Here is a 26,549-nt window from a genome sequence, read left to right as displayed (position 1 = left end):
TATAGCAAAGAAAATGATGCTCGCCCTGCGAACCACATCTGTCACCCTTACCATGACATTGTAAATAAGGTCAAATGAAATAATGTCTAGGAAATTTCTCTGCAAGCTATAAAAGTGAGCATGCACAGGATTAATATTAAGGGCAATAAGCAGCCGGAAACTGAGTAGAACTTCCAAATACACAGAATAATCGGTCTGCTTTTCAGTGTGGGTTAAGGGCTCTGAACAAGGTGTTATACTAGAAATATCTCTTCCACCTTCACCTATGCTACCTAAAATTCCACCCTTTTGAAATACCAAACCTTCCAGGCTAACAAACTGCATATTTGAAAGTATATCTGTTCTGATGGAGAGGTGGAGGAATCCTGGGAGAACATTTCTAAGTGAGAAAAAGTCTTTAGTAATATGATGTGAAGGAAATTAACAAATTTGGACTCTTTTAGGATGTTCCCTAGGCCAGCCTCCAATACACTGAATAGGAGGAACTCATGCTTGCCTCTAAGCAGCACTTATGAGGCCAGTCAAGTATATGTGGTTAAGTTGATCACTGTAGCTTTATTAGTAATTGGGAATTGAGGTAACAGAGGAATTTTTAGCAATGAGTGAGAGTAGATGAATTGTCTTATATTTCTTTGTGTCCCTGGTCAAACATAGTGCTTGGTACACCCGGAACTCTTCAAATGCTAGTAGAAGGAATGAATGAGTGAACACCAATTACTGAGTAGAGGCAGTGGAATAAAGAAAGAGATAAAGCATATTTTTTCCTCTCTGTGAATTTCTTACTACTCTTATAATAAGGTCCCTGCCTCCTTTGAGCTAATTGCATTACTACCTACCCCATTTTATTTTTGTGCATTTACTCTTATTTGTTTTCTTTGGTCTAACATTTAAATCTCTTTAATACTAATGTGGCATTTGTGCAGATTTTTCTTTATGGATCCTTTTTTTCCCCCTGTGAGATCAGAAAAAGATGTTGAAATGCACAACTGAAGACAGATTATTAAGGGGCCTTTATTTACCTTTACAAGAATGAACAACTAGAATCAAGAATGTATGATGGGGAAAGGGTAGTTTCTTCAATAAATAGTTAGGAAAACTGGATATCCACATACAGAAGAATAAAATGGGACTCCTGTCTTACACGATATACAAAAATCAACTCAAAATTGATTAAAGACTTGAACATAAGACCTGAAACCATAAAATTCCTAGAAGAAAACATAGGGGATAAGCTCCTTGGAAGTGGTCTTTGCAATGAGTTTTTGTATTTGACACCAAAAGCAAAGGCAACAGAAGCAAAAACAAACAAACAAACAATCAGAAACAAATGGACTACATCAAACTAAAACCTTCTGTACAGCAAAGGAAACCATCAACAAAATGAAAAGGAAACTTATGGAATGGGAGAAAATATTTGCAAATCATATATGTGTTAAGGGGTTAATATCCAAAATATCCAAAGAACTCATACAACTCAACAGCAGGAAAAGAAACAATCCCATTAAAAATGGACAGAGAACCCAAGTAGTCATTTCTCCAAAGAGACATACAAATGTCCAACAGGTACATGCTCAACATAGCTAATCATCAGGGGAATGCAAATCGAAACCACAATGAGATATCATCTCATACCTGTTATGATGGCCAGAGATAACAAGTGTTGGTGAGGTGGTGGGAGTATAAGCTGGTGCAACCACTGTGGAAAACAGTATGGAGATTCCTCAAAAAGGTAAAAATAGAACTACCATATGATCTGCTCCTCTACTTCTGGATATATATCCAAAAGAAATGAGAACAGAATATCAAAGAAATATCTGAACTCCCATGTCCATGCAACGTTATCAACAATAGTCAAGATATGGAAACAATCTAAGTGTCCATCAACAGATGAATGGATAAAGAAGGTGTGAGATATATATAAAACTCACACACACACACACACACACACACACACACACACACACACACACACAAAATGGAATATTACTCAGCCATGAGAAAGTAGGAAATTCTGCCATTTGTGACAATATAGATGAGCCTTGAGGGCATTATGCTAAGTGACATAAGCCAAACTGAGAAAGACAAATACTGCATGGTATCACTTATATGTGGAATCTTAAAGAAAAAAGTCAAACTCGTAAATGTGGAAAATAGAAAAGTGGCTGCAAGGGGCTGGAGGATGGGAAAATGGGGAGAGGTTGGTAAACAGGTACAAACTTTAACCTGTGAGATGAATAAGGTCTGAGAGTCTCATGTAAATAATAAAGTGACTATAGTTAATAACACTGTACTGTAAAATTGAAATTTTCTAAGAGAGTAGAACTTAAATTTCTGACCAAAAAAAAGGGTATGCGAGGTGATGGATATGTTAATTAACTAGATGGGAGGAATCCTTTCACAATGTATATGTATATCAAATCACCACGATGTAGTCTTTAAATATCTTACAATTTTATTTTAATCTCAATTTTATCTCAATAAAACTGAAATTAGAGAAAGAATGAATGTCTACCCATTAAAAAGATTTGCAGAGATGTCCTTTCATTGGTTAGATTAAAATTGGGCATACAGCCTTCAAAATCTCATCCAAGTTTAAGCTTCTCTGATTCTTGTTGTCTGGGGAGAGCCATTTTTTTCTTGAACTGTCTTTTTCAGAGAACTGTTTCATATTCATCAAATGGTTGCAGATTTTTAAACTTTGTGCAAAACACTTTTGCAGTATCTATTTGAAAGTGGCTCAATACACATCATACCTTCCTCATGTCCCACCCCATTGGCAGACCATTTTGGTCATTTTTGAGACAGTTTATTCTTCTTCTTGAGTTTGTGAGTTAAACTCTATCCTTTAATCACTCTGCCCTCTTATGAAATAAGAAGGTGAATTGTTAGAATAGTTGTGATCCATCAACTGTATTTCTTTTGGTTTGCTGAAGAAAATGTAGTTGTTTACATTGATGAATAGCACTAATTGGGTAAAATAGACTGGTAGTGCTGAGCTAATACCTTTAAGTGTCTTGTCTTAGGCAATTAATATTCCCTTGCCACACATACATTTAAATAGTTGGAAGAAAGCCTTGTGTTCTTGACTCCTGTCAGACTTAACGAATGATTTTGTCAAGTCATTCCTTTCTGCCCTGGTTGATTGATAGCTAAATTTTGGTCTTCTAGCTTATGTAAAAAGTGTTAACTATGCCTTTCAGCTTGTAGGCAAGGGCATTTAAACCATTCTAATAGTCAATTTACAGAGGAATTACATTGCCTGTTTACTGGAGGGGTCAAAAAATTGTGCCCCTATTCATCAGAGACACAAATCACAGGGCTCATGAGCTAATGAAGGCAGTATTTATGAGTCCCTGCACTTGCTGGATGATACCAAGTTCAAGGTGTCCCTGGTCCTGGCTGCTTAGGACTCTGGCTCTCAATTTTGGATGTGCCTTTGCTCATGGACTATGTAATAGATAGATATATTTAGGATGAATATGATTTGATCCTAAAACTCTTAAGAATGAGAAAAAAACTAGAATGCTAGATTGTCACAGTACTAACCTTCATCTGCACCTTTCAAAGATATCTCTATAATAATGCAAATCCATTCTAACCTCTGTCACCACCTGGCTTATAGATTTTCATACATACCATAATTACCATCTGAAAGCAGGGGAAGTGGATCCCAATCATTTCTGGGAGGACTCTCACTTCTGTTGACTTGAGCCTTTGTTGAGAATCTGACAATTTACTGTTTTAAAACACTTCAACAGGGCTTCCCTGGTGGCGCAGTGGTTGAGAGTCCGCCTGCCAATGCAGGGGACATGGGTTCGTGCCCCAGTCCAGGAAGATGCCCCATGCCGTGGAGCAGCTGGGCCCGTGAGCCATGGCCTCTGAGCCTGCGCGTCCGGAGCCTGTGCTCTGCAACGGGAGAGGCCACAGCAGTGAGAGGCCAGCATACCGCAAAAAAAAAGAAAAAAGCACTTTGACCAAAAAGTTTTAATAAGATAGTTACATAAAAGCAAGTATGACCCATGGACATGTTTTTGCAGTAGACATATCTTGACCCATGAGTCCTCCATTTTTTTTTTTTTCTTTACAGACTCATAAAGCCCCAGGAAGTCACAGAGTCTCATAGTGAGTATACAGGAGGTCCCTTTCAGCTCCTGGAATGGGGATTCGTTAGGACTCAGCATCACTTCTTCCTCTGGAGGGACAACTTACTCCCTCTTGGGGTATCCATCTGCCCCTGGGTCTGTTTCCCATCCTCTCTACTGGGGTTTTCTTTTTTTCTTTTTTCTTTTATTATCCTGGGGGAGTCTTCTAGAATTCTTCATGCACTTCACTCATCATCCAGAAAGCTGGATCACATATGTTCCTGGAATTTGATGCACCATCAGTATCTATATACCTTTGCTTTCAGTCAATAATGTATGCAAAGCTGGAAAAATTTAGACAAAGGAGCGGTTGCATATACTACTAGTTCAGAGCGTGAACTCTGGGGCCAGCCTGGGTTCAAATCCTGCCACTGCCACTTATCAGCCATGTGAATGTGGACAAGTAACATTCAATTGCCTCAGTTTCCTCACCTATAAAATGGAGAAAATAGTACCCAGGTCTTGTCAGAGAAATAACTGAGTTATTCCAAGCATTTAGAACAGTGTCTGATACAAAATAAGCATTAAAGTCTGCTAATATGACATACTAATTTTCCCCAATCCTTTCCTGCTCCCCTTTTTGCCACCTTTTCTCCATAGCCTACTGCTGCAATCCGCTTCTGCCTTCTGCGTTTACCCTCCATTCCACCAATCTCTCTTTTGCTTCCTTGTATTGCCTCAAGCGATTATGGCCTCCATGTTCTGCTAACATTTTTACCAGCACTAAGGAAAGCTGCTGTACATGCTGGATTGAGGCCATCTGGAGATCCATGATGACCCAGCACTGCCTGGGATCCTAAGGCAGTATTTCATTCTCCCCATGAAAGGAATTGCCCTTGCCTACTGTGGAGTAAGAAGGGGACTTTGGTATGGTGCTGTGCATACTGGGACAGAAAGTGGAGCCAGCAGAAGGAGCCAAGTACCTGCTGCTATTCTTCAGGATGATCCCTGACCAACTCTTCCCTGTCCTAGTCCCCAAGACTTGTCTTTTCAGTACAATTTCAAACTAAATAATTTGTTAAATCTATACAAATAAGAAATTGCAGCTGTGATGTTTTTAAGCATAGCCCAGAGCTTATAATTGTACGTGTAGAGCAGACTACTGTTAATCCAGCACTTTTGGCCAAAGAACTGAGTTAGAATGACACCAACCAGTCAACTGATTGATCAGAAATTTATTTTGATGGTGTCTCCCCCCGAAAATGGTTCAGTGACCACAAAAACTTATTCTAGTTTAATATGTATATTATCAGTCATCTCTTGTCACAGTAGTGCAGTATAATATCTCAATGACATGCAGAAATAGCATTTGTTGCTCAGTAGTCTAAGGTGGTCACCTTAGTCAAGCCTTTTCACGTGTATGGGTTCAGTTGCTCTTCACTGACCTAAGATGGTCTTGATGGGAATGACTGAGGTGACTTAGTTCTATTCCACATATTTGTCTCCCTCCTCCTGGGACAAGCAGTCTAGCCTAGACACGTCCTACTCATGAGAATGGCAGACTAACTAAACCAAGCAAGTCCACTAGACCAAGCGAAGTCACCCCTGCATGCATCATAATGGTCAACATCCATTGACCCTAAGCATGCCACATGGCCCAGCTCAGAGCCAGAGAAGGCAGACAATACAGAGTTACATGGCAACGGGCTTGAGTAGAGGAGGGTGAAGAATGGGGCCATTCATATAACAAATCTACTACAGTTATCTACTCAGTGCTTTTTAATCCATCAGCAAGATATGTAACAACTGTTATCTTGACTGCATCAGCACTCCTAGAGGAGAAATCTAGAGGGCATGGACTGTTATCTGACTAAACTAAACCATCATGTGTTTGTTATTTAGGGCCATGCACATTGGTGTTTCTCATGATGACAGTTGTGCTTTGAATTGATTCACTAGGGCCCGAACTGGGGAGAGGGGTATATGGAGAAAAGCATGAAGCCTGATGAACTGTTCTTCTTTTTTTTCTTTTTTTTAGAGGAGTAATTGGTTTCATTAAGGAAAGAAGCTGGTATCCCAATTAAAATGATTTTGCTTCACAGAAGATAGTGCCATCAGGATAATGAATAGAATGACCAAAGGATTTTATGTGTTTCTCATAAAGAAAATAAAATAAAGGGGAAAAAAAGTGATTATTCTCTGAGTGCTCTTGCACAAGCTTCATAGATATGCCTCTGCTCCCCCCACAGCTGCCCCCACCCCCATCCCAAACTGTGAGCAGTGCTGTCATTACCAGTGCACTGTGTGCATTGGCAGCACCTTAGCTTATTAAAGTGGTTTTGGGTGGATTACTGTACTGACTGATTACCTTAATTGACCTTCAGACTGGCTAAAATTTGCCTGACTTAATGAGGCTTAATTCTTGTCAAGTCCCTAGGCTACATGGCTCCTGGCCCAGACACTTTGTTGTTTTGATATTTCATTTTTAATAACAATTACACCCCAAAGCTTAAGGAAATATGGTAAAATGTGTCAGTGATTGTGAAGAGCCCAGAGCAGCTGTATCCATGGAAAGATTTAAGGTTCAAAGTTTTGAGCCCATTTAAGATGACGATCTACCCTGAATTTGACCTTGATTGGTGTATCTTACATCATTGCAGTGAAGTGAATATTATTATTCTTAACAAGATTTTTCTAAACATCTGTCTAAATGACAAGACATGTTAAAACAATCAGCCACTTCTTAAATATCATGAGCCCAGCCTAGATTTGGGTGTTAACTCTTATTTCTGAAAAATCAAGATGGCACTGGATTGTCAGATGCTTGGAGACAATTCCACCTAAAGGTTTGCATGCAAAAACACTTAAATTGCAGGTAAGATTCAGCAAAGAAAGAAAGCTTTCCTTCTGCAGAAGAAATAGGATTTATTGGCATTAGGTATCTGGAACACTGTCCTAAGAAGGATTATGAAATGGTATTTGAGCTCAGAATAAAAGAACACTGATTGATTAGTCATGTCTGGTGTAGGCATAGCAAGGAAATGTGGCAGTATACTTGCCATTCCTGTCCCAGACCATAGTTTCTGATATTGTTCCTTACAGACAACCCTTCACCTTTAATTTTTTCCTACAAATATATTATTTTTTCCACCTTCCACCCATGCTTGAGTACCTGAATTATTATTCTACCAGATCTATTCTTTATTGGCCAGTTTTTGGTTTTGAGTCAGCATCTGAATTCCTTTCCTATGTTTGGGGAATTCCTCATTATATAAATTTTGGTATATAAGAAGCTAAAATGGCCAGAACACTTGTTTTTACAAAGTGCTTTCCTCCCAACACCTTCCTCCTTCACCCTTGCAACTAGATGTTTACACATGACCCAGAGTTTGGGTCTGTATTTCACTCAGATAAAAATCAGTTTCATTTGGCTAAGACTTTGCATCAGAAGCTAATGACATAAAGACACAGTGTCCTAACAGTTTTTTTAATAAATTTATTTATTTTTTAATTTTATTTTTGGCTGTGTTGTGTCTTTGTTGCTGCATGCGGGCTTTCTTTAGTTGCGGCGAGCAGGGGCTACTCTTCGTTGTGGTGCGTGGACTTCTCATTGTGGTGGCTTCTCTTGTTGTGGCACACGGGCTCTAGGCACGTGGAATTCAGTAGTTGTGGTGCGTGAGCTCAGTAATTGTGGCTTGCAGTCTCTAGAGTGCAGGCTCAGTAGTTGTGGCGCATGGATCTAGTTGCTCCGTGACATGTGGGATCTTCCCAGACCAGAACTCGAACCCTTGTCCCCTGCACTGGCAGGTGGATTCTTAACCACTGCGCCACCAGGGAAACCCTGTCCTAACATTTTTGTATTCTGTTCTTTCTTTCAACTAACAGGAGAGCTTTTCTGCTTAAACCTTCCAAAATCAGTTTCTAATGCTTGCAACTAAGAACTTAACTGATACGATAGGTCTTCTAGGGCGGTGCTCTTCAAACTTTATTGTGCATAGGAATCATCTAGGCTTTTTATTAAAATGCAGATTCTGATTGAAATGGAAGTCTGGGATGGGCCTGAGGCTTGATTTTGTAACAAAATCCCAGGAAATGGCAATGATACTGGCCTGGGGCCCACCTTTTAAGTAGGAAGAATCAAGGGAAGGAAAGGTAGCCTAAAAGAAGACAAAATTGGCAGGAAAAAAAAGAGATCTGTTTCAACGTGTTCTAGTTAAGTTAGAACAGACCAACTACTATAACTAATAAACTTCAAAATGTGCAACAGCTCCAACAAAATAGAATTGCATTCTTAATCATGTAACAATACTGGGCCAGTGACAGAACACTGGGAAGCTCTGCTCCATGTATTCAGGTGTAGGTTGATTGGGGGGAACAGGGGTTGTACACCATCTTCAATTCATGGCTTCCCAGGTCACCTTGGGGTCATGTCTATATTCCATCTAGATAAAATTGGAAAAGTGTGCATGAGAAATGTTTCCTTTTTTTTGAAATTTTTAATTATAAAATAAAGCATAGATATAGAAATCCATACACAATAAGTATTATCATTATGCAAACACTCTTGTAACCACTACCCAGGTCAAGAAATAGACTTTGCCAGCCTCCGTAGAAATGCCTTTTATATTTCCTGCCTCCCTCAAAAAGCAACATTATCCTGACTTTGAGAATGCTCACTTCCTTTCCTTTGTGGTTTTATCACTCTGATATTCATCTTCAGATGATATAGTTTAGGTTTGCCCACGTTTGGGGATTTATTTTTTAGTCTCTTAATCTGTTGCATCCCCTTCCATCCCTTTCTTTTGCTTATAATCTATCTGTTGAGGAACCCGGGTGGTTTGTACTGTAAGGTTTCCGGAGTTTGCATTTAGCTGAATAGATATGTGTGATGCAGTCCCATATGTTATTCTGTCTTCTATATTTTGTGTAAACCACCAAGGGGATCCAGAGCTTCTACCATGTTCAAGTTTGATCCCTTTGGCATCACCATACTTGGGATTGTGCTGTTTCATCAGAAGGCACATAATGTCTGGTTCTCTCTCTCTTTTTTTAAATTGAAGTATAGTTGATATACAATATTATATAAGTTATGGGTGTACAATATAGTGATTCACAATTCTTAAATTGTTGTATATTTTTGTGATGTTTTCAACCACTATTGTTCATTGTCTGATGTCTTAATTCATTAAAGGTTGCAAAATGGTGATATTCTATCATTTTGTCTTCATTTATTAAGTGGACTAAATTTATAGACAGACATTTTCCTCGTTACAAAGAATTTCAGTTCATGTAGGAAAGGCAAGATGTAGTCTTGATTCTTCCAAGATAAATGAATTGGTTCTTTGTCATCCTCTGAAGGTGACCAATTAATTATTATTATTTTTTAGTCATTATAAACTCATTTAAACATATTTGATGGGTTTCAAGACACTGGAATTTTTATTCTTTGTGACGTTTAAATTGTCTAGTCTTTGGCCAAGTGGGAGCCTCCTGAGTTATTTTTACATGACCCTAGTAGTCTTTGATCTCTCTTTGTTGTCTGGTATAATAAGATATTTCAGGCTATTTGTGTATTTCTAGCCCCAAAGAAATTGGAATCAACCATTCCTCTAAGAAGTCCTAGTTTGGTTTAGGGGAAAATTGTATTTCAAGATGTTCATTGCTACTGGGCTGGCCATTGTTCTTAGACCTTTTCATTGGACAGAACTTGGAAATTGTATGTGTGTGTATGTGTGTGTGTGTGTATGTGTTTTCACTTTAAAATCTCATGTGTTCATACTGCTATTTCTACTTCAGATCTAGGATTACAGGGTTTTTCCTTAACCTCTTCTATATTACATCGTCTTTCTTCCACACCAACACTTCTGGTTAGCAAGAACACAGGAGATGAGAAATAAACTTTCATAACTGTTTGCTTTATTTTACCTTGAAACACTATAGTGTTAGAATAGCAATCTTCATACTACCATTATAATTAAAATTACATAAGATAGTTAAAATCTTTTCACAAAAAATATCCTATTCCCTTTCTCTTTTCATTTTTACCTCTTCATTGCCAGAGCATACTTCCATTTTCTATTATACTCTCTCCCATTTGACTATCCTATATTCTTAGTTCTATAAACATGTATATATTGAATGCTCACTGCCAGTACTTATGTTATGTTTTTCTAGATATTATGTTGATGTTTTTCTAGTTATTTTGCCAGGTAAAGTTCGTTCTCTAACAGATTCCCTAAGTCTCATAGCAACAATATTTTCTGAGTTCTTGCATGTTGATCAAATTTGGTCTGTGGCTTATATCCTTGAAAGTCAGTTTTGCTGGTTATAAAATTCTTAGCTCATATTTTCTTCCCTTGAGTATCTTAAATATGGTATTTCATTTTCTTCTGGCGAAAGCTTTGCTGTTGAAAAGTCTGGTCATCATCTGATTTTCTTTCCTTTATAAGTCACATGCTCTATTTGCCTAAGTACATAAGGATTTGCCCCTTTTTTCTTTAGAATCCAGTTTTCTTGGTTGATAGTATAGGTCACTCTTCTCAAGTACATGATATGCTTTTTCAGAAAATAGTTTATATATATATATAATATATATTTCTATATACAATATATATTTCTACGTTGAATGTATAAAGAATATAATTTATATATTTTAAAATAATTATATAAAATAAATATGTAAGTGATTATATTTATATAATAACACTTTAATTGAAAATTTTATATATATATATTGAGGAAAACTTTCATGAATTAGAGTTCTTAGTATTCTTTCTGTTTTCTTGCTTTGATTTTCTTCTTTAGAGACCTCTAGTAGCCATAAATTGAATTTTCTTTGCCTATCTCCAATATTTGTCACCTTTACTCAAATTTTTTAAATCTCTTTTTCAAAAATGTATTTTGGGTAAAAATTTTTCCTTGTTTTCTCTTTTTATTTCTCTTGAGGCATTTGCAATTGTGTTTATTCATTCTTGTTTAGTCTTCAAATGATTTTTCTTTTATTTATAATTCTTTTCTGAGTTTCATGACCTCATCCTATAATTTCTTCTTTTTCTAATTTATGTTCTTTCATATTTTGCATCAATTTTTAGTGTATTTTAATATGTTTGAAATAGTAGATTACAGTTTTAATTTGTTTTACAGGCATATTTTTCTGGCATGCTTTTAGTTTGTATAGAGATGATATATTTTTCTTATAATAATTTTATGTGAGTTTTGACCTTGATGATTTCAAGTTGCTCATTTTTATGTGAACTCAATCTTCCTGAAGGTTTAGACAGAGGCTAGAAGAGCAGATGGGTCTTCTACCTTCACAGAGCTCTCACTCCTGTTACTTTTGTGTAACATTTAAAAGTACAGTGGCTTAGACACAAAATGACAAATACTGTATGATTTCACTTATATGAATTTTCTAGAATAGACGAATTCATAGAGACAGAGAGTAGATTTATCAGGGGCTGGGAGGAGGGAAGCATGGGGAATTTTTGCTTAATGTTTATACAATTCTATTTGGGGTGATGGAAATATTTTGGAACTATATGATGGTGTTGGTTGTACAACATTGTGAAGCTAATTAATGACACCGAATTGTACACTTAAAAATGGTTAAAATGGAAAACTTTATGCTATATATATTCTACCAAAATAAAAATTTTAAGATTAAAAAAAAAAACAACACAGTGGCTTGACTGGTGAGATAGCCTGGCTCTGACAATTGTCCCCACTTTACCTGGACTTTCCCTTTCTTTTATCTCTGTTGTCCCCATCCAGTTCAATTTTGATTTCACTTCCAGTAGTTTCTCCTTCATGAGGGTCTCTGTCCTGGAAGAGAGCCAAGCCAGGTCAGTTTCAAGTGTCCACTGCACTGTCCCTTTCAGAGTTTTTCATAGTGGCTTCTGCTACTTGCCACCTTACGATGGCAGGCAAGTTATTTAACTTTTCCAAGTCCCACTTTCTTCATTTGAAAAACTGGCATAAGACTAGTCCCTATCTCATAGTATTGTTGTGAGGATTAAGTAATGTAATATGTAAAGATCTTGGTTAACCTTAGTTGTCTGACACATCATATATACCCAGAATATATGAGCTCACCAATAAAAACATTATTCTCAAGCAGAAATTTAACACACCTTGCTAAATGAGTAACTAATTAATGTTAATTTTCCATAGGCTTGTTATATTTTATATGGTGAAATGTCCAACTCAATCCAGAGTTGAACCAAAACTAAGCTACACATACACACATGCATACTTTATGGTAATTAGTGCAAAAAGGAACCGAGATTTGTGCAAAATTCTCCTCTGACCAATGATAAATATGTATGTGTATCACCTTATCAAAAGATTTGCCTGCATACTCCTGAATAGGAATATTTGTTTGGAAAATATACACATTGTTTATCATCTTCTCTCATATTTACTTGTATTTGGGGTATTTTTTCCCTGTATACATTCTGACAGTTATGAACAAAGCAGCACTAAGGTAATTGTTCAGTACACTTTCATTTCATTTTCATGCAGCTGCCCTGCTTCCCATTTTAACAATGTGGGAATGATGTGTAATTATGCACTGTTAGAAATTTGGGTATGTTTATTCTAACTTACCCTGAAGAATAATTGTCAGTACTTCTTTCTGGAGCACAGCAACTATATCATCATGGCACCTGGGCAGACACATTTTTGATATCGTTAGATGTTTCATGTTTCCACCTCCATTAAATACAAACAGTGGATCTATAAAGGGTAGGAGACTGCAGAGCGGTAAGGTTTTAGGGTGGCTTCAAGGCCCAGTTCACCTAAAGTTCTCCCCACCTGTTGAATGATGCCTAGATTTCTCCTTTTTCTAAAGAGCGCAAGTTTTTGAGCTGAATCAAGATTCAAAACCTGAAGGGAGACATTTGGCCAATGAAGGATGAGAGCAGAACTTTGATAAGGAGAGCCTATAATGTAATGAGCTACAGGCCATGCGTAGGTCAACTTTCAAGTTGACCTATAATACAGTTAATTCAGAATCATTCATCAGTCATATCTCTTTGCATTCCTTTGATGTGATAAGCACCAGCAAGATTAAAAAGAGAGTTGGAACGTTATGCCTGTGGACCACGAGAACTGGGACTTTAGAAAAACTATTTCCAGGCAGTGATATAACTCATATGGCTAAATGAGTAATACGCTCAAATAGACAATTCCTCTGTTCCTTAATTGTGTGTGTCTCTGTTTTTGTTTTCACTGTAGCTTCGGAAAGCAGTGATGGATCACATATCTGATTCCTTCTTGGAAACCAACGTCCCTTTGCTAGTTCTCATTGAGGCTGCAAAAAGTGGGAATGAGAAAGAAGTGAAGGAATACGCCCAGGTTTTCCGCGAGCATGCCAACAAGCTGGTGGAGGTAAGTCAAGAGAGGCCCAAGACTAGAATTTATCAGTGGGTTTAATCTCTACATGTCTCTTGGAATTTCAACAGGCCATCCTTCTATGGTTTTCCTGGATCTTTCTTTTATTTTCTGTTGACTCCATCCCTTGCAAAGGAAACAGGTTTTCAGTAATCTCTCCTCTCTGTATTAGACAATTCTAAACGTGTTCTGAAACATGTCTGCTAATTTTCCTGAACAATAAGCAGAGGCTGAAACAGGAGCAATAGAAAGGACCCTCCAAAGTTCTGAAGACCAGGTTTGATTAGAGGGAATAGAATTAAAATTGCCAAAAGGAGATTTAAACACTGTTCCCTTTTCGTCCCCATCTCCACTCCACTCACCTAAGCCTGGATTAGCTGGCCACATTATGAACATGTAAAAATCAATCCCCCCTCCCTATAAGAGATGTCTGAACTCCTGGTGAAGGATCTTGGGGCAGTAGTAGGAGTGTAAGTTCAGGTCCTAAGTATATTCTCTGTGTTAGAGACATCTGTGGGAGTTGCTTTATAAATGCAAAATTGTGCTGTGTGATTTTGAGAAAAAATATTGTTCAGGGGAAACAATATAAAAGTGAAATGTTAACCAGACTGCCTAAATCTAAGAGTTGAAAACCAACAGCTTGGCAAAGGTTGGATTGAGTGATGTGGAGCTACATAGAAAAGAGAGATGCTGAACAGGAAATGTGTGTGATAGAGAAAAAGAGTCAAGGAGGGCAAGGGTCCTGGCAAATTAAGGGAATGGTTATCAGAGCCAGGTTAAAACTTTTTCAGGGTCTGAGTACTTAGAAACAACAGCAAAAACAGCAACAAAAACTCTGGTATAGCCCCACTGTAACTCAAAAATAAAATAAAATTACTCAAAACTGCAGACAACTTAAATGCAAGCTAAAAATTAAATAAATTACTTTTTATTTTCTTTGGATGGCAAAATTAAATTCTGAATAAGTTCATCAGATATGAAATCCTCTCCATTTTTCTTGCAGTGAGTGATGGGGTTGTGCTCCAATTTAATTGTGCCCTAAGCATGTGCTTGGTTCACTCTTTTGTTAATCCAGCACTGCTGTCGCTTCTGGGGCTGAACACTCAGCCTGCAGGAAGTCCTACATCAAGCCTCGAGGAGGCCCCTGGTCCTCTAGGACACAGGCTGAGATATCACCCATGACAGCAGTTGGCAAGCTGAACATGCAAAAGCTGAAACTACTAAATTAAAACCCTTGAACTTCCTACCATAGCTCCGGTGTCTTGAGGTGACACCAGACTAGAGCTAAAGATAGGGTCATACTTATAATATCAAGACAGTCTTTCTGGCTCTGTCCCCACGGATGGGGCAAGCACCCTATTAGTCTTCACATTCTACACAGAAATTCCAAGCTCCAAACTGGCCATTGAAGAATCCAGAGTCTTTCCAAGGTTGCCTTGGAAGTTCTGGCCCTTTCTGTTATTTTGAGAAAGAGCAGGTAAAGAAGGAGAAAAAGGGGTAGAAGGACACAGAGAGGAAGAGGAGGAAAGAAAGAATGCTGAATGAGTGCTACAAAAGTTTAAAATATTTGTATGTAATAAATAATAATATTAACCTACAGATACATCATCCCATACATATAATCACAGTATTTACATGATAACTGCAGAATTTATAGAGAATGTTAATTCATAGTGTCGTAGGCATTAAGGACGAAGCAAAGGACATGACTTCAAAGTTATATGATAAACATCTCCTACTTTCAGTCCTGTCAGTGTCTTTCTGTAATTCTGTGTGTAACCTCATTTGTAGATGATGTTTGAAGTTCAAGCTTGATTCCCTGTGTAAATATGAGGCCAGGACCAAGTAGCCCACTCGTCTACTCTTTCTCCCTTCTCCTGTGATAGACCTGGACACACCCACCATTTCCCTTCATCCCATCTGTAGGTTTCACTGAAGGGGAATCCAGCCACTCTGGGTGATCCTTGATCCACAACTTGTGCCAGAAGCAGCAGCTTCATGTCTTTCAGACTCCACATTTCAGACCGTTGCTGATTTGCTTCCCTTAGTTGTTCCTTTCCTTCCCGCTGTGTGGTCACTGCAGCAGCATTTTAGAATTTCTTGATACCCGGGAGGTGCCATGGCTAGGGTATGCACTAGCCTGTGTTTGATTAGAGGTGAACAGGAATTGAAAACATTTCTATAGCTTATGTACTTCAAACAAGTGCTTCATTGCTGATGCATACATGTAAGAAAACTTGAGTGCTGGGCTGAGAGTCACCATTTTTCCATTTTGAAAGTGTCTGTATGGACTTGGGCACTTTTCTGGGCCTTAGTTTTTGTGTCTATAATATGAAAAATTTGGTTGATATATTGATTTTCATATCCATTAACTTGATAAATTCACTTACTAATGCCAAATTTTGACTGTAGCCTTTAGGATTTTCTGTATACACAATCATGCTGTCTGAAAATTATGACAGTTGTATTTCTTTTTTTCCAGTCCTTGTATCTTGTTTATTCCTTGCATTATTGCACTAGCCAGATGTTCAGATCGATATTGTGGTAATAGATATTTCTGTTACTTTTAGATCACAGTGATAAAATTTAAATATTTTACCACTAATTATATTGATTGTTCTAGATTTCTTGCAGATACTTTTAGTAGATTAATTTAGTTGTCTTCTGTTATTCCTTCACTAAGATTTTAAAAAATCATGAATATGTATAAAATTATACCAAACAAAATTTCTGCACATTTTGAGACAGTTGTATGATTTTTGTCTCCTTTATTCTCCTTCAGAGGTATCAAAATTATGCTTTCCCTCAAAAAATGAGTAAGAAATTATTCCATCTTTCTGTTTTCTGGGAGTGAATGAATGTGTAAGACTGGCATTATATATTTTTTTAAATATTTGGAGGAATTCACTGATATAGCAATCTGAGCCTGGGTATTTATTTGAGGGAGATTTTTTAAAGTACAGGTTCTTTTTTTTAAAACCTAAGACTATTTAAATTTTCTATTTCCTTTTGGGTCAGCTTTGGTAAGTTATATTCTAGGAATTTATTTAAATTTAATTTTGTAAGTTTTCAGCATAAAATTGCCCATGTCTTCTAATTTTTTTTAATGTGTGAGAATTTGTACTACTCTTTCTTTCTTTCTTTCTTATTCATTCCTCATATGGCTAATTGGTGTCTTCTCTTTTTTTTAATTGATTAGTTTTGTAAGAGTTTGATCAATTTAATAATCTTTTCTAAAACACAGCTTTCAGCTTTGTAGATTTTGTTTTTCTTTAAATTTTATTTATGCTCCAATCTTTGTATTTCTTTTTTCTGCTTTCTTCTGGTATAACTTACTGTTCTTTTTCTAACTTTTTGAGATGGATAATTATATCATTGATTTTTAACCCTTCTTATTTTAAAAATATGTGCATTTAAGGCTATAAGTTTCTTCCTAAGCTATACTTACATCTGGTTATTTTCTACTGACCTAATTTTAAGCTCACTCATCTGTGTTCAATATGCTTAAAACTGATCTACTGAATTCAATTTTTATTTAAGAATTTCTAGTTGATTCTTTTTTTTTTTTAAATGATTCCAGTTCTCTGGTATAATTCATTATCAGGTCATCTCCTTTAAAAAATACATTAATCAAGGGTTTCCCTGGTGGCGCAGTGGTTGAGAGTCCACCTGCCGATGCAGGGAGACAGGTTCGTGCTCCGGTCGGGGAAGATCCCACATGCCACAGAGCGGCTAGGCCCATGAGCCATGGCCGCTGAGCCTGCGCGTCCGGAGCCTGTGCTCCGCAACGGGAGAGGCCACAACAGTGAGAGGCCTGTGTACCGCAAAAACAAACAAACAAACAAACAAACAAAAACATTAATCAGAGTTATTTTAAAAATCCAAGTCAAAGAACTCCAGTATTTGGATCAATTTTGTTTCCGTTTTGTGGTTGCCCCACAGAGGGCAACTTTCCCTGCCCCCTGAAATCAGCTTGGATTTCAAGACTGATGACACAACAGCAGCCACCAAGAGGGTATGAACAGCTCTTTTACTCACATAGTGGGACTTTCTAGAGAGAGCAGAGCAGGTGCCCAAGCCAGTCCACAGTGGCTTCAGCAAAGAGATGAACAGGTGCTTTTGGTCTTTATCAAGCTGTGGGGCTGGAGTCAAGATTTCCACGGAGGGGCTGGATCTTGAATGTTTCTTCAAATTTCCCTACTGGCATCCAAAAAAGGTGGGTTTTCCTATCAGTTTGCCCAGTTGTGGAGCAAGAGGAAAAGGGAGAAGAGTGAGACTTAAACACTGTCAGCAGTCAAATATTCAAAATGGAGTTAAGACTCTTTATAATTCACCTCTGATGTTTGCCTGGTGACTGGAATGTGCCATGTTTCATTTAATTGAATTTGTACTTGTTTAAATAAGTGATTATGGAGCCTTTTAAGGCTTTCAAAATGGAGACTTTATTATGGTGACTGTTTTTATTATTTGATTTTATCTTGATTATTATTATTATTTATTTTTAGTACACTGGGTAATTTTTGATTGAATGGCAAACATGCTTATGAAAAAATATAGAGGGTCTGTGTCTTCATCTATTCAGGCTGCTGTAATAGAGTACCACAAACTCAATGGCCTGTAAAACCAGAAATATATTTCTCACAGTTCTGGGGGCTGGGAAGTCCAAGATCAAGCCCCCAGAATAGATGTGTTTTGGTGAAGGCCCTCTTCCTGGTTCATAGCTGGCAACTTCTCACTGTGTTCTCACATGGTGGAAGGGGAGAGGGATCTCTGTGGGGTCCCTTTTATACACTATCTGGAGAAAAACATGGTCTGAAAGGATACATGTACCCCAATGTTCATTGCAACACTGTTTACAGTAGCCAAGACATGGAAACAACCTAAATGTCCATCGACAGATGAATAGATAAAGAAGATGTGGTACATATATATATAATGGAATATTACTCAGCCATTAAAAAGAGTGAAATGGACAATGGAGATTGTCATACTGAGTGAAGGAAGTCAGACAGAGAAAGAGAAATATTGTATGATATCGCTTACATGCAGAATCTAAAAAGAAATGATACAAATGAACTTATTTACAAAACAGAAACAGACTCACAGACTTAGAGAACGAACTTATGATTACCAGTGGGGAAGGGTAGGGGGAAGGGATAGTTAGAGAGTTTGGGATTGACATATACACACTGCTATATTTAAAATGGATAACCAACAAGGACTTACTGTATAACACAGGGACCTCTGCTCAATGTTATGTAGCAGCCTGGGTGGGAGGGGAGTTTGGGGGAGAGTGGATACGTATATATGTATGTCAGGGTCGCTTTGCTGTGCACTTGAAACTGTCACAACATTGTTAATCGGCTATACTCCAATATAAAATAAAAAGTTAAAAATTAAGAACAGTAATCTCATTCATAAAGATTCCACTTTCATGACCTACAAAGCTCTCAAGACATCACCTCCTAATACCATCACACCGGGCATTAGGATTTCAATGCATGAATACTGGGGGGACACAAACATTCAGACCATAGCAGTCTAGATAATGTTTTCTCTATCCAGAGAGAATTCATCCTGTCATCTGAAGGGCAGCAGAGAGGCAAACCATCTCAATTCAGTCAAGTGAAGTGGATTGAAGATAGTCTATACTCTTTCTGAGGTCTAGTCTGCCTTTCATTTTCCCTAGTCCTATGGAATTGTCTTCCCAGATGCCAACAGAGAATCAGATGTATTATTTAGTATCCTGCCTCATCTGTGAAGCATTTACTCCAATTTTTGTTTTCCCATCATCATGATTTGCTTTTAGTATGCCTTCAGTGTGCTTTTTGACTGTTGCTATTGTAACAATAGGCAAAAACTGTGGAAGAAAACTTGCAGTAAAGGGCCAGTCTTTGAGTCTCCCTTCTCCTATGGGACTTTAGCTCCTAGCCTTTGCTCCCTTGGCTGTCCTGGACTCCAGTTTTTGCCTCCTTGGCCCTATGAGATTGCTGAAAACTCTAAAGAATTATCTTCCTCTCAGCAACTACCTTCTACCTGGCATCTCAGTTTCTCTTTCCATACTAAGAATTAGCAAATCCCTGGGAGGAAAAGTGAAATGCAGAAAATTGGGTCCCTCTCAACAAGCATCTCTTTTTGATCTAGTCTAAGTTTTAACTCCTTTGGCTGCTGTCCCATACTTTCAAGGGAATTATTTTTATTCTGCATTTCTAGTTGTTCTCAGCATGAAAGTGGGTCTCTTACTGGCTTCTCCTTCATGGCTGGAAGTGGAAATCCCCGAGAGAGCTGGTTTAGATAAATTTGTGGGGTGTTTTTGGTTGTTGTTAATATTTTTAGTCAGAGATTTCTTTATTCAATAGAATACCATACCTCAAATAAATATATAATCAATACAACCAGTTCTGACTAAATTGAAATCTCTGTGCCTTGCCCACTTCCTACAGTTCCTTTACTTCAAGGGTCTGCTTCCACCAAACACAACCTCACAATCCTTCCAGAACACGTTTGATCCCCGTTTGGGAACCTCTAATGGATCTATAAATTGCCATTAATGTAAATCATATAGGAATTATATATCAGATAATTTTGAATGAAGAGTGCATGAATACATGGAATTATCAATCTATAAATTAATGTTGGCAGTTTTGGTCCTTTGACTATAGAGTTTCATTATTTTATGTTCAGTGTTCCACCTATTTTTATGGTTTTTTTTTTCTTATATTTGTGTGCCATTTTCTACCAGTTTGGTATTTGCTATTCACAGATTAATGCGATAAAGTAAATGGAAGGTATCAAGCCTATTGTATAATGTTATAGTTTTTAGAAAATCTTCAACCAAGATAGTTTAAGTGAAAAGAAAATATTTGCAAAACATGAATGGGAAAAAATAATGTAAAGTTTCATAATTGCCTTAGCAAGTGAAATTTTAAGGTTTTTTTCCCCACAGTGTTTGTAACATTTAATAAAGACTAGGTAAATTTGCACCAGAGTTTGTTGATTAAGAGAATTTAACAGATCAACAATGATGCTTTGTGAACTATAGTATCAGCCACTATAGGAAATACCACCAGTAGAACTAAATTTTAAAAAATTTTAGTCATTTTTCCTCATCTCCAGAATGCAGGTAACTCATCTCCTCTGAGGGTAAGCTCAGGGCTTCAGGGTGGGGCCGACTCTAAGGGTGTGCGGAGCTGATCAGAGCACACCTGCTGTACCTCATGCCCAAGCCTTCTGGAGAAATGCAATGCAAATTATGGCAACTCAGTACCAAAGTAACATGGTCTCAGTAGGGGTGGAGTGGATGTAAAGTGGGGGCAAAATTTGCATTGCAGCAAAGAAGTAAAAGTGAATCTGGAAAATGAGATGCAAAATCAATACAGCTATTTTCAGAACCTCCAGATATGAACATTTCTTCCATTGCTTTGCTCTCAGTCAATCTGCCTACTCTTCTGTCTACTCCCCCATCTCTATCATAAAAGCCCCAGTGCAAGATGCATACTCTGTCAGCTGGGGAAATGCAATGCCCTCCCAACAGGACACTCTCCTCTGCCTGGTCCTCCTTCATCCCTTCTGCACACAGCAGCCAGAGTGAACTTCTGAAAATGCAAATCAGACTGTGCAATTTCCCTACCTGAGACGATTCAGTGATTTCCTCTTGTTCTCAGGTTAAAGACCAACATTTCAAGGAAGTCTGCAAGGCCTGCACGATCTGGCCCCCTCTTTAGCCTCCAGGCTCATCTTCCTGTCCTCTCCCACTTCCTACACAGCATTGGCCACTCAGGCCACCTTCTGTTTGTTGAAAGTGATATGCCCCCTCCACCCTGGGCTTATACTTATGCTGTCCCTTTCTGACAGGCTCCTCATTGCACCCCTTCCTCTTATTTCTAATTGTTCAGCCTTCAGTGAAAACATCACATCCCTACGTGGGTTTAGTTCCTTGTGTTTTCACTCTCATGGAACCCTATTTACTTCAAAAAACAACAAGAACAAATATTTATTATCTCAAAGTTTTAAAAAATCTTTTTCCCAGCTTTGTTGAGATATAATTTACATACAGCACTGTGTACATGTTTTTGGTTTTTTTCTTCCTGTTTTATTCAGATATAATTGACATACAGTGCTGTATAAGCTTAAGGTGCACAGCATAATGATTTAATATACATACTTCCTGAAGTGATTATCACAATAAGTTAAGTGAACATCGATCATCTCATATAGATACACAAGTAAAGAAACAGAAAACCAAATTTTTTTCTTGTGATGAGAACCCTATTTACTTTTGGTTTGCACACAACCAGCTCTATGTCTGCATGCTGTTTCTCCCACTAGATTATCAATTTCTTTAGGAAAAGGACCATGTCTAATTGATTCCTAACTACCCCAGCAGATAACTGAGTGCCTAGTATAGAGCAGGTATTCGATAAACAGATGCTGCCTAAAGAATGAATGAAGTAACAAGTGCAGCCAGGGATATTACCAACACAGCTGCAAGACCCTAAACAGGTACCTCTTGGATCAATAAACAGTCATTGTGCTTATTTAATTCCTAATGTACTACCCAGGAGGAATTGTGAATCTGAAAAGAACTAAAGTGGAGAACTTCCATTTCTCCTGAGTAGAAAGGCCTTGCTGTGTGGAGACTGAACACTGAACTAACTGTCAGGATGCTCCTGAGTTAATTCCTCTAACTTTGCTGTCATTTTGTCCCTGCATCTGCCTCATAAGTGTGCAGTTGTCCTTATTCTTGGTTACAGAGGATGTGAGAGAGGGAGCTGGTTCTCTCTGCCAAACTGAAGTATGTCACTGAGGCCATAACAGTGATGAGCTACACAAGGGAATCTCGATTCTCTGCTTCATCCTGTTGACTTGGTTACTTCTGGTAGCAGTGCCGCATGCAGGGTAGGAAGCTGCGTCTGTTAGAAAATGCAAGGTTTGGAAGTAAGGGACAAACCCTCATATTCAAAATCACGAATGCGATCATCAGTGAAGCACAGACTGCCTTAGTTTCAGCCTTGAGTAAATTGCTTTTTTCAATCAGCCTCTCTACTCGCACAGAAGATTCATTCAGCCACAAATGTTTAGTGGGTAGTTACCATGTGCTGACAGTTGTTGGCAATATAACTGTGAACCAATCAGATACACTTCCTGCTCTCATGGGGAGTACATTCTGTTGGGAAAGACAAATAGTGAGATAAATGTATAATATGTAAGGTGGGACTCTGTGCTGTAGAGCAAATTAAAGCATCGTAGAGATAGAGGGAGATAGAGAATGACGGAGGACATGTGTGGTTGGAAAAGCCTCGTCTCCGAAGACCACTATTAAGCAGTGACCTAAAGGAAGTGAAGAACGTTCCAGATTGTGGACCAGAAAGGGAAGAGACCCCCAAGGCAGCAATGTGCTTGGCGTGTTTGATAAAGAACAAAGAGACCACACTGCAGACCAGTGTGACTGCAGCCGAGAGTGAGAGGAAAAATTCCAGAGATGAAATTGAGGGCTGGGTGCAGAGATTTTATATTTTACTCTGATATTTGAATGGATGGAAGGCCTTGAGCAAAGGCACGATATGATCAGACTTCCATTTTGAAAGAGTCACTCTGCAGCTATATGGAAAATATACCATGGAATGACAAAAGGAGAAGACAGGAGAATAGATAAAAGGATGTTCCAGTGGTCCAGCAAGGGATTAGTACTATTACCAGAATAGAGACAGTGGAATGGGAGGAAGTGGTTGGATTTGGGGGCCAACATATTGTATGTTAGGATATAAGACAGAGAAAAGTCTGGGGTGGCTCTCTCTTTACCTGCTCCAGTGGTGAAATCACTTGGAACTCTTAAAAAACACAACCTTCTCTCTGAGACTGCTTCTTGATTGGCTCTAGCTGCAGCTGTTTGTTAGATGCGATCCTGTAAACCTTACACAAATGTCTTGCGTTGAAATAAATATAATAGAACTTTGTCAATTCCAGGGTCTTGACTCAAATCATGCACTAAAAAGAACATCTAGAAAAGCTGCATCAAAAATTACTCAGCCATTAAAAAGAAGGAAATAATGCCATTTGCAGCAACATGGATGGACCTGGAGATTATCATACTAAGTGAAGTCAGACAGAGAAAGACAAATATCATATGATATCGCTTATATGCGGAATCTTTAAAAAATGCTACAAATGAACTTATTTACAAAGCAGAAACAGACTCACAGACTTAGAGAATGAATTTATGGTTACTGGGGGGAAGGGTAGGGGGAGGGATAGATTGGGAGTTTGAGATTGACATGTACACACTGCTATATTTAAAATCAATAACCAAGAAGGACCTACTGTATAGCACAGGGAATTCTGCTCAATATTCTGTAATAACCTAAATGGGGAAAGAATCTGAAAAAGAATAGATACACATATGAATAATTGAATCACTTTGCTGTACACCTGAAACTAACACAACATTGTTAATCAACTATACTCCAATATAAAATAAAAAATAAAACAAGAAACAAAAAAACAAAACTATATGGATGGACCTGGATCTCCATACTTTTTTTTTTAAAGTAAAAACTGAACATTCTCATCTTTTCCTCAATGCTGCCTCCCCAATCCAGTTAACATATTTGAACTGGAAATGAATTGTTGGAATTTCTCAAGTAATTGAGTCACAACAAATCTGTAAATCATAATATTTTATGAAGAGCTATATTGTTCAGGTCAAGTGCATGTTAAACTTGTAAGTTTCTTTTCTATCCTTTAAGAAGTATATGTTGTAATAGCCCTCCTCCCCAAATTCCCTAATTCCTAAACTCTACTGTATTTTGTAATTTTTCCTATAACATACAATAAAGCTTTCAGAAAAGTTCAAGGATTTTCCCTAGGCTGTTAATAACTATTTGAATATAGGGCTAGGGTTCTTTATAAGCTCTTTATTACCTTTTTTAATGCTTTTGACTCCATTTTATAGATGAGAAAACTGAGATTTCAAGAAGTTAAATATCACAATTTATTGCCCAATGTCACACAAATATAAGGAGGCAGAATTCACACACAAACCCAAGTGTCCCAAACTCCAGAGACCAAGCTGTCAACCACTGCCCCAAAGCTCTTGTCCAAGAGGTACATGTAGCCTAATGTCTGATCCTTCATGTAAGTATTTAGTACAGTGCCTGATCCCAAAGTAATTGCTGGAAAATGTTAGCTGTTTCTGTGGTTCTTGTTGTACAGGGATTGAGTTCCATATCTCTCAAATCACATTTCAGAGAAGATTACTTGCTGCACACATCCCGGGGAATAGCACATATTACTGCAGAAGAATTCCTGTCCCCGCTAGTGGAGTAGATCATCCAAGCTGCTTTTTGGTACTGCTATTGGGCTCACCCACTAGCTTCATGAATCTTTATCTGCACGGCCTGCATGGTCCATATCTGTTAAAATTACTAAGTGCCATGGACTTTTGAGGTTGGTTGCAAAATGTGGATTCTAAGAGTACTAAATATTTCATGTCAAAAGTCTACTACACTGCTTGAGTTAACTGTGCACATAATGTAAATACTTCCAGGTTGCATTTCAATCTGTCCAACATAATCAAAATGCAAAGTGCAGGGCCATATTATGAAATCAAGTCTTTTTTAGATGAAAGAAGGACTATTAATTTCCATGAAAATTTGCTTTGCTGACATCTGGATAAAAACGTATGCCACTATGACCTACCCCTATAATTCACCCGATAGGTGAATTAAGTACACTTCTGAAGAAACTTCCAGAAAAGAGAAGGCAATTAACTTTGTTGCCCATACCTGAGGAGAAGAGGAAAGGTACATAACAACACTTGGCTTGTTCTCTCTGTTAGATATTATAGTATTTTCCACACCTTATCTCTTTTAATCCTCTTAACAAGTAAATTCTTTAATCATCAATATCATAATTTTGCAGATTAAGAAACTGAGACCCAAGGAAACTAAGATGTAGCCTGACCAAAATCATAGCTGATGGGTTAGTGATGAAGCCAGATTTCAGATGCCTTAGGGTCCATGTTCTCTCTGCTAGCCCATGCATGCCCCCTCCCCCCCCTTCCTTCCTCCTTCCCTCACCTCTCTTTCTCTTTCTTTCTCTCTCTTCTCTCCTCTCTTTTGGTATATATTAAGATTTATATTTACAATTATATTTATTAGCCTTATACACTTCTGACCAGTTTACCTTCACCACAATAAAATCATAAGCCAGCACTCTCTTGATGTTATTTTAGTCTACTGTCCAAAGTTGAGGAAGAGTAGTGTTGTGTATCAGAAATGTTCCAAGGCACTTGAGTTCTAAGCTGTCTTTGTGGTGCTGCCAGATCAGGCTTTAGAGGGTACATTCAGTGTTGCTTCTGTAGAGGAGCAAGGCATATTTGGTCTTTTGTTGTACTAAATAATTAGTTTTACTATTTCATCATCAACATGGGGAGTGACTGATCTCTATACGTATATGTCTATTTTCCCCCATCGTTTGTGTTTTCTATAACTGTTTGAAGGTATATATACTTTAGCCCAGCAAACTCACAAACTTCACTGCATAGTATAACCTTACATCTGTAAGGTCACATCCCTTCGATGCAAAAATGAAAAACTAAGCCCCATTAAAAATGATGGGGTTTGTTCAAAAGCAAGAATTTTTAATTGTCAAGGAAAAAAACCCTTTGATGCTCATGTTTACAATCTTTTTTAGCTGTAAGGGTTATTATGTCAGAAAGCTCCCTAGCCAGCCTGAAGCCATAGTTTGAGAGGGATGGTGTGTTGGCATATTACTCTTTTGAACTAAAAACGAGTTTTCAGATGACCTTGACTACATCAGCTTTAGAAGGGGAGAGATTTCAACTTCACAGAGCCCCATGACTGGCCTGAGGCTCAGTGTATATGTACTTTGAACCCTTACCTTAAAAAAACAACACTGGGTCTTTTGGACCTGATGCCTGGGATTTTGACGGTGTAATGATCTACCCCTATTGCTGTGTGAATGAACAAATTGCTTTAATCCTCTGACCCTCAGACTTTGCATCTGGCACATCTTTGTTTAAGTGCCGTCCATCCCTGACATTCTGTATTCTAAGGA

General features: G+C 37.9%; 1 protein-coding gene across 6 annotated transcripts in view; it reads left to right on the top strand.

Annotated features, from left to right (window-relative positions):
- CTNNA2 (catenin alpha 2) overlaps window positions 1–26,549 on the top strand; it is a 1,197,048-nt gene that overhangs the window by 951,179 nt on the left and 219,320 nt on the right. For all 6 annotated transcript variants that reach the window (XM_027129221.1, XM_027129219.1, XM_027129216.1 and 3 more), the window contains one exon: window positions 13,317–13,469. In XM_027129221.1, coding sequence (XP_026985022.1) covers window positions 13,317–13,469 — 153 coding nt within the window. The remainder of the gene's footprint in view (window positions 1–13,316; window positions 13,470–26,549) is intronic.

Source organism: Aethalodelphis obliquidens, unplaced genomic scaffold, assembly GCF_003676395.1.
Source record: "Aethalodelphis obliquidens isolate GAN/ISIS:26980383/991018 unplaced genomic scaffold, ASM367639v1 scaffold35, whole genome shotgun sequence".
Taxonomy (NCBI): Eukaryota; Metazoa; Chordata; class Mammalia; order Artiodactyla; family Delphinidae; genus Aethalodelphis; species Aethalodelphis obliquidens.
The sequence above is the reverse complement of the archived record's forward strand: the minus strand, read 5'-3'. Positions and strand labels throughout refer to the sequence as shown.